The 9469-nt window shown below is 40.4% G+C and overlaps 1 protein-coding gene across 3 annotated transcripts in view; it reads left to right on the forward strand.

The window, feature by feature from the left end:
• LOC101949407 (ubiquitin-conjugating enzyme E2 E2) overlaps positions 1-8382 on the forward strand; it is a 313447-nt gene extending 305065 nt beyond the window's left edge. For all 3 annotated transcript variants that reach the window (XM_065583479.1, XM_065583478.1, XM_005297063.5), the window contains one exon: positions 6262-8382. In XM_065583479.1, coding sequence (XP_065439551.1) covers positions 6262-6359 — 98 coding nt within the window. In that variant the 3' untranslated portion in view covers positions 6360-8382. The remainder of the gene's footprint in view (positions 1-6261) is intronic.
• Positions 8383-9469: the final 1087 nt, after the last annotated feature.

Consider the following 9469-nt stretch of genomic DNA (forward strand, 5'->3'; position numbering starts at 1 on the left):
TTACAAAATCTTGCATATTGTGTATCCACAGTCCAAAACGATATATTGCAAATTGTGTTACATGATCACAGCCTTATCTGAGGTGCAGAAGACTGCTGTTGTCCACTGATTTTGCAACAACAGGATCTATTGGTCTGTTTATTTTTATCATAAGATGATGCTATTGCATGGAATCCGTTTGGTACCATAAAGCATAATGCTTTACCTGCTGGCCTCTTTACTCTGACTTCACTTGGAACCACTTCAGTCCTGATATTGTATAATAAGCTTTACTTCAGCATGCTAAGTACACCAGGCAATTGATTTTTAAATCTGTGAGTTGTGGACTTCATGCAATAGTAAATTATCAGGTTGCTGGGGCCAAAGTCTGAAGTCACTGGAGTTGCACCAACTTCTATAAACTGATAATGTGTCGTAGTTGCCAACATCTACTGTGCTGGTGAAATCCTGAGTTAGGCATAATATGGTTTCACTGCAATCAGTATTTATGTCCATCACAAACCCACCGCATAATTTAGTACAGTTGGTAATCTCTGCTCAAGAGTCTCATTACTGCTCTGGCAGGGATGTTACAGGTCAGGATTACTCTGCATTAGCCATGCTATCTGGGGTAGCTGTGCATGCTGTCTTAAACCAACACTTACTTTCACGAACAGTAAGGGCTCAATACTGCAAATACTTATGCACAGGAGTCACCATGTTCTCATTGGTAGTCCCTTGAGATAGGGCCACCTGTGTATATGTGTTTGCAGGATCAGGCCCCTCCTTCTTAACTTATTATAAACAGTAAACTGTTCAGTACCTTAACCATAGCAGAGCTGCATTTCACCATAATTTGTATGTGTTTATTTTTAAGGCCTGTATTTTGGCTTGGCTTGATCTTTTATGTGATATTTTTTGTAAATAATAATTCTTTGCTCTGTTTTTTCCTCAGCTTCTCATGTGTTTGAAGTGTAGTTTAATTTTGTTATTATTTATTGTGTTTGTCCTTTTAATGTATTTCATAAGTTCTCCTGATCATACCAAAACTGTGCATTACTTTTACATTTTGATCCACTATTTTTCATTGTTTGGACACACTCCCACTTGATTTCTAAAATGAACTGTGGTGTAACTAATGAATTACACCACTACTAAAAAAAGTAGTTTCTTATATAAACAAATTTCTACTGTTAGAAATAAATGCAGATGTTTACGTATGGAAAATAAGAATCGGTTTTACAGTGATGTGAAAAGAAAATGTGGAAAAAGTACATGGTCTTTATGGAGCATGGGATAAATATTTTAATCCTTTAATTTGCCTGAATAATGCCATCTTAGAACCAGATTGTGCTCAGCTCCTGCTGAGGTGTGCAAGGAAGGGAGAGGGAATATTTTCCCCCCTATTTGTATTACTGTACTACCTAGACGTCCCAGCCAAGACTAGGATCCCATTGTGCTAGGTGCTGTACAAACATAGTAAGAGACAGTCCTGGGCCAGCCCCAAACAGTTTACAATCTCAGTAAAAAAGACAGACAAAAGTCAAGGGCAGAAGCGCAGTAGCACAGGTGGGTGAAGTGACTTGCCCTAGGTCACAGCAGACCAATAGCAAAGTCAGGAATAAAATCCAAATCTTCTGAGCCTCAATCTAGTGCTGTATCCACTGCCTCCCTACTCCTGTTCTTGCACCTGCTGCTCAGGGACAGGCACCAATCAAGTCCTTGCACTCAGGAAGCAAAAGAGCCCCATAAGGCTAGCGCTGCTACCCCCTGTAGGGACCAGATCTAAAGTAATTGACGTAAATAGAAGTCTTTCCATTAACTTCCAGGGGCTCTGGATTAGTCCCTAAGGGGGAAAAGAAGGAGGTGGAGGGGGACACAGTAGCTATATTCTCTGGGAGCTCTTGGACACATTATATTATTCTGTATTACCATAGCACCTAGGAGTCCTGGTCATGTATCAGGACCATGTTGTGCTAGGTGCTGTACAGACACAAAACAAAGTTCTTACCCAAAAGACCTTACAATCTAGGTATAAGGTAAGAGATGAATACTGACAGACAGGGGAGTACAAGGAAACAATACAGGGTACATGGCAATATATCATGTAATCCTTACAGATTTATAGGGCAGAAGTAGATCACGAACACGGTGTCATCACAGACACAAACACAAATTTAAACTTTTCAAAACAGTGATGATAAAATAGCTGCAGTTTAAGACAATGAGGCTCTCTGAGGGAAATGAGTGGGACTACTCCCATGTCTAAGGCCTAGTCTTCACTTACCGGCTGGTCCGGCGGCACGCCATCGATGTTCTGGGATCGATTTATCGCGTCTGGTTAAGACGCGATAAATCGATCCCGGAAGTGCTCACAGTCGGCGCCGGTAATCCAGCTCGCCGAGAGGAGTACGCGGCGTCGATGGGGGGAGACTTCCGGCCGCGTCTGGACCGCGGTAAGTTCGGACTAAGGTACTTCGAATTCAGCTACGTTATTAACGTAGCTGAATTTGCGTACCTTAGTCCGAAGTCCGGACTAAGTGGGGACCAGGCCTAAGTGCTTTCCTGGATTGGGGACAGAGGAATCACCACCTTGCAGGACTAAGCGTTAAAGCTGCCACAATGTTTTCAAGAAATAATGTGGGAGAAGTAATATCTTCTAGTGGCCCAACTTCTGTTGGTGAGAGAGACAAGCTTTCAAGCCACACACAGCTCTTCTTCAGGTCTGGGAAAGAAGAAGAAGAGCTCTGTGTGGCTCAAAAGCTCATCTCTCTCACCAATAGAAATTGGGCCAATAGAAGATATCACCTCACCCACCTGATCTCTCTAATATCGTGGGACTGACACAGTTACAACTACACTGCATACAACAGTGGTTTCAATTCAGGCATCACAGCAGTGTTTCACAGGGAGTAAGTCTTTGCAGAATTTGGCCAACTCTGTATGTGCAGCTGTAGTCATGCTTCTCAGAGAGTGGCTCCTCTAGCGTCTAGGAGTGGAGTTGCAGGGATTCTGTCAGTCTAGCACCTTTTTATTTGTTCTGGTGCCACAACAGACTGTTAGTGTATGTGGCCTAACCCCCCAACGAGGTCACTGCTCAATGCATTCCCCTTTCGGAGGTTAAAAAGGGAACACAAAATCTAAAGGCCTTCAAGCCCATCTCCATCTGGCACTTGCCGCTCTGGGATTGCTTTATTCTCAACACCCATGCATCCCCTCTTAGTCTGGGGGAGCAGTAGGGAAACCCAGGCCCACCCTCTCCTCTGTTTTTTTGCCCAGGGACCCTGTTTAGGCACCTAAGAGCCATTCCTCCAATCCCACCACCATTTTCCCTGGGCTGCTCGTATCTTTACCTCACTCATCAGCATCTTCACAAGATCTGCAGACTCTGTTGCCTCCATCTTGATTTTGTGGTTCCTCACAGCTTCTCCTAAGACCAGCTACGGAGGCATTTCTTAAGAGCCAGTCTCAGCTCTTCCCCACAGCAGCTGGATTGTACTGCTACAAGCTTTCTTTGCCTCTATCCTTAAAACGATCAGCATTTCTCTCCTTTAAACAGGAGTTCTCCCTCAGCCCTTTTCCTGGGACTGAGGTTGTATCCTAAGCCCCTTGACTTCTTAAAGTAACCAGTATTTCCCTCCTTTGAACAGCAGTTCCTCCCTCAGCTCTCTCTCTGGGGCTGGGGTTGTGTCTCAGGCCTCTTTACCTTAGGTACTAGTCATCTTCCCATCCCTCAAGCAGGCACTCCCCTCAGCCCTCTTTCTGGAGCTGGGGTTTGTGTCTATGGCCTCTTTCCTACCTGCAAAGCTTTTTGCCAGCTCCCTTCACCTGAACACCCTCTCCAATTAGTCTTCCAATCTGGGGATTTCAGTAGACTAGTCTTCTCCTGTCAGTGCCTCTCTGGTTTGAGGGAGGAGGCAGCATTTATACTGGTCCCCTTCTCACACCTCCTTCCCAGTTGATGGGATGAAAGGGGAGCATTGCCTGGCCTCCCTGCAAGAATCACCATCTGTTCCCAGGACCCTTAAGTCTCTATATCTGGACCCTTCCAAACCCTTAACAGTTGAGGCCAGGTGACAGGATTGGCTAACCACTAGGTTCTACTGCCCTCCATGGCAGCCTACCCTCTCACAGTAATGTTATGACTTCTGATGATAGGACAGGCCCAGTGAAGGATAAATATGTTATACAACAGTGAGAGTTAAGACACTCAACTCATATTTTCTTGCTACTATAGGCATGTGTGCCATCCTCAATTTATTTTAACATCGTTATTTATATTTCATTTTACAGTAGGTCTGTATTTGTTGGTATTCATTCATTTCATAATTGATTTGGGGTATGATTAAAATACAGGTTTACTTATTTGAAGATGACACTTCATATACCAAGCGCAGTTAATTCAATTCATACTTCATAGCATTGCAAAGTTGTTTCATTATGTACATGAAGGGTGTGATCTCACACCACTGAAATCAATAGGAAGTTGCTATAGACTTCAATGAGAGCAGGGTCGATGGGCCTACAAAGTTGCAATTTTTAATGCAGTTGCTATTTTTGTTGTTTTAATTTCCTTCTTGTTACCATAATGCTCTTTTTTTCTTCTGGAGTCTTGAGAAAGGCCCCCTCAGACTTTGGGTTATGGTGACTCATCTTTGGCAAGAATGGTTGGCACCAACCAGTGCAACTCCTGGATCAAGTAGAGAGACCATTATCATGTGAAATCATGTGTTTTCTGTTTTAACCCTTGATCCCGCAAACACTAATGCACACGTGTAACTTTTCTACCCTCATTTGTTCCACAATGTCAATTCTCTGCGTATTAAAGTTAAGCATGTGCGTATTTTCAGGAGTGGGACCCAAGCAACGGAGCATGCAGCATTCACAGGGTTGTCACTCTTTGTTAGCTTGGAGAGACTGAATCTAGGAACAAAACTCCAGTCCTCAGAATACTAACCACAGCGCCACAGATACTTTTCATTAGGTGATTTACAAACACTGGAAATAACCCAATCTAACCATATCTGGCTAACCCAAAATAACTTATTCTGACCTTGAACTCTAATTAGAATTCTTCTGCCATGCAAAAAAACTGGCTTTTGGTCCTCAGAGTGATGTAGGTTAGAAGTTCTATGGAAGCACTTTACGCAGCTCACCAACAATGTGACTCATTGCCAAACAGCATCATCTCCAACCAATTAAAAAGCAGTATTAACTGGTTATAATAGGAGTCATATGTGTTGTTTCTGGGCCTGATATATGGTATCCAGGCTGTAGGGCCTGTAAGGTGTGAAGGTATAATAAAGAGACTCACTGCTCCACCAGAAACAGGAAGAACACATAACAGCCCAGAAAAGGAAAAAATCTATCAGTAGATTTGTACCTGATCTAAAATGACAAAATATTATTGCCTGAAAGGGAGAAATGTTGGTTAAGTACAGTCGTTCCTAGAGAGGTGTGTATGAACTTGGTTGTGGGATTTCCCTTTGCTCTCCCAGAGATTGGTTGGGTGGTTGGTTTGTTTAATGCTTCAAAGAGCCATTTATGGAGCCAGTGTTATGTGAGATATGGTCTCCTCGGGTATTTCTTTTTTGGGGGAAGGTGAAAGTACCACAGGAAGACCAGATCATGCATTATTTTGGCCACATGACGAGTTCCCAGACGTGTAAAAAGCCCACATAAACCAACAATACCAAGACTCTTGGGTTTATCTAATTCCCATGGAAACTGTGTGTATTGCTCTAATTCTTAAACTTATTTTTATGCTATTAAAAGTATAAAAAATCCATGTACTCTTTCCTACACTCCCTTCCACATGATAATGGGATTGGTGCTCACCATAATTGTTTGGTATTTGCAGCATGGATGGGGGGAAGGGGAGAGATGTGCAGGAGCTGGAGGTCATAAATAAACTTCTTGTCATGTGAATTATCTGAATTGTGAAATATTCTATGTAACTGTTGTCTTGAAATAATAATGAAACATTTATTTTAAGATCTATGAAGTAATTTTAAAAAATTGGCTCTGTTTCAATTACATGTCCCCCAGCAATTTATTGATAATCACACAGCTAAAAAACACCCCACATCCTCTTGATTATTTCTCCCTATATGCAGATCTGCTTTTAAAATGGAAAAGCGTACATAAATGCACCTTGTTCTTCAGATTTAACCTATCAGAGCTTAATTGAGCTGGTTTTAACAACATTACGTTGGACTCCAACTGTAGCAGACAGTCCTTCAAAGGCTGACAAGTATTTCATGGGTTTTTTTTTCTTTTCAGCTGACCCCCTGGTTGGAAGTATTGCCACTCAGTATATGACTAACAGAGCAGAGCATGACAGAATGGCAAGACAGTGGACCAAGAGATATGCTACATAGGAATCTACTATAGAACATGCTGGACCTGTGCAAGCACATTCACTAAGTGCATCAATAGCCCTTCTCTCCCCTTTGTTCTTATTTTTTATTAAATTTTGAACAATTTTGTGACAAAAGGTTCCTTCCTTCCTTCCTTTCTGTTTTTATTTGTATTTGGTTCTTTGTTTGTTTGTTTTGGTTTTGGTTTTCATTCTGTTAACTTGAAAGTTGCTTCCCTCAAATGTAGACAGGGAATTTTGGTTATCAGTGCAAAGAATGTTGGATCTGTAATAGTATAGAGCTTTGTCCCAAAGCTTTGTATTGATGTGTGGTTTTTTTCCTTTCATGTGGTCTTTGGGAAAACAAACAAATTCAGAATTATATCTCGTTTCTACTTAAATGTAGTGTTTAGGGTTATTTTTTTGTACTGAAGTCTTTAATGGTGGGTGCATGCTACTGGGAACAAGTTTTGTATAAAAGCTTAAAATCAAGAATCACTGTGCATTACTAAGACTGTGTTTATCACTAGCCTTCTGTTTCCCACACAGAAGGCTATTGGGTTGAACAAAATAATATGTATTTTGATTTACTTTAAAAAAAAAAGTGCTTGTAAATTTCTTAGGGACCTGCCACTTTTGACTGTGGATCAGTTGATGTACACTTGTATTATTAAAGCACTCAATAAAACACTGTGGCTGATAAATGCACTTTTTGTAAGACAGTGCTTTTGCTTTTTGTAGAGTGTAAATGGTATAGCTCTGCATGCAATTAAACTTGCATAATACCATTGCAAGTTAAGCCATTATGTTTAGTCCTGAACTTTTAATTTCTCCTTGACAATACGTTTCTTAACATGTAGAATTTCTCAATAAAATCTAGCTTCAATATAAGCTTTTTTTTAATGTAGTAAAAAAAGCTACCCTCTTACTTACTGGTGCCCAGCTACCCTGAAACCTCCTATATATCTTCTTTTCTACATCCATCTTGATGGTAATAGTTAAAACAGCTGGTTACAAAAATAGCCCCACAATGAAAGTAGATTATGGGCTGACGATTTTGTTCAGCAGGGCTCATTTTTCCTTTCCCCGGGCTCTTGTAATTGTAAAAGCAACTGTTAGTTTAAAAAAATTAAATCAAGGTTTTCAACGGCAAAATTGAGCCCACTGCACCAATCATTCCCAGCACGTCCCATGGCAAGGGTATTTCTATTCAGATTTGACCTTCAGGCTAATTTTAGGTATGCAGCCATAGAAGGAAAACTTCTACTCAGCTAAGGAAACGTGTGGGTGTTGTGATTTGGAAAATATATACTTTGATGCTGATTCTAAACGCTCTTTGTGTTACAAAGGCATCCTGGAAAATCCCTGTCTCCTTAATTAAACATTACAGATGCTGCATGCAGCACGCTTTCTCTCTCCTATGAAACAACTGTTAAAGTCTTGTGAGCTCAGTATCTACATTTATCAGACACTAATATTGTCTGAGAGTCTGGTAGTCTCAGAGCTCATAGCTATATTGCCAGGATGGGGGTCAGTTGATAGGGGGAGAAAAGTGGGTTGTATCAAATGACCTAACTATTATATGTTTAATAAATAGTATGAAATTGTATATTAACAAGTATTTGTGTGTAGTGGAAAGGTATATTATCAGATTTTTAAATTGAAATGTCACGTTTTTTAAATTAAAAAGCCTGCATTGTTTTCTGTCCTGCTTTAATATTTATTGTACATTCATCCACCTTTTGTTAATGTTTAAAAAAAATTCCCTAAATCCATTTACAGTTTAAATCTATTATTAGAGAACTACAAAGCATAATCAAGATGTACTGTACCGTGTCAAAGAAATCTAATCTGTCAGAGCCATGGAAATATTTATATACTTATACCTTTATGATAATTTGGCTACTGGTAGGTCTAAAGAAATAATCTCAATCTGTTCTATTTTGTAATATATGTCTGAGACCTTGAAACATTGTAGATTCACCACTGTGTGTGTTTGGCATTTTATCTGTTTAAAATAAATATAAGTGTGGTTTTGAATAACATTAGGCAAAAGCTTCCTAATTTTAAGAAAAGTAGACTGGTCTACTGGAGTAGTCTGTTACTACTTGGACTTGCTAGTCTAGAAAATATTCATTCTCTGTGGTTGTTTTCTCCACAACTCTTTTCTTTTAATTTAACTGAAAAAAGGAAAAAAGTTCACAAACAAAAAAATTACATTATCCACTCGCCTGCTGCTAATATTCCAGGTCAATGTAAAGTCCTGGATATAACAGCTACGTCTTAGTTTTAATGTCATTGGAATCCTGATGACAGGAGAATAGGAGGTTGCAGTCAAGCCTCAAGAGGAAAAGGACTAAGAGGAAATAATTATGGAGGTAGCACTTTGCACTAGGGATATTAATCCACTCGTGCAATGTCTCCAGTCATCTATGCACCCTGCGTTATCTTTATTGGGGCAGAGTGAAAATCTACTGGTTGGAATTTGCAAGAGTTTCAGCACAAGTCTTCATCTCTCCAAAATCTTGCTTGCAGTTCAGGTTCATCCATACCCCCAAAAAATATCAAACTGAAGGTTTTGTATGAAGCCACGTGAACCTAGCAAAGTTAGTTTTGTTACATAGTCAACAAAACTCACTGTTTTTTCCTCTGCTACCTCTCGAGCATGGGATGAGCTCCCCATAAACATATTCAAGGACTCCTCGTTGTTCTCCTTTCAGGTCTTTCTATAAAACTCTCCTCTGATATGATGCCTAAATAATGGTGCTATGGGCTGGGACCACTTTTTTTCGTGCAGACCAGTTTTTGTTACCTTGTGTCTGTTTAATGTTCCTATCTGTTGTCTCTTGTTTTATAGTTAGATTATAAACTCCTTGGGGAAAGGATTGTGTATATTTGTACAGTGCCCAGCATAGTGACTGGGGCCACTACGTGCTACTCCAATAATCATTTTCCCTACAACCCCAGCCCTTTTCTTTCTATGGGGAAAGCCAACTGACCTTTCCTTCTCATCTCTGTTTATTAGGGGTGGCCAGTTGATAGGTACCATCTCCCTTCCTCTAATTCCTCAAAATGTATCTTCTGAGGAACTGGCCGTCTATCTAATCTGCCACTCAGCAGCAGTAGGACCTG

Source organism: Chrysemys picta, chromosome 2 (assembly GCF_011386835.1).
Source record: "Chrysemys picta bellii isolate R12L10 chromosome 2, ASM1138683v2, whole genome shotgun sequence".
NCBI lineage: Eukaryota > Metazoa > Chordata > Testudines > Emydidae > Chrysemys > Chrysemys picta.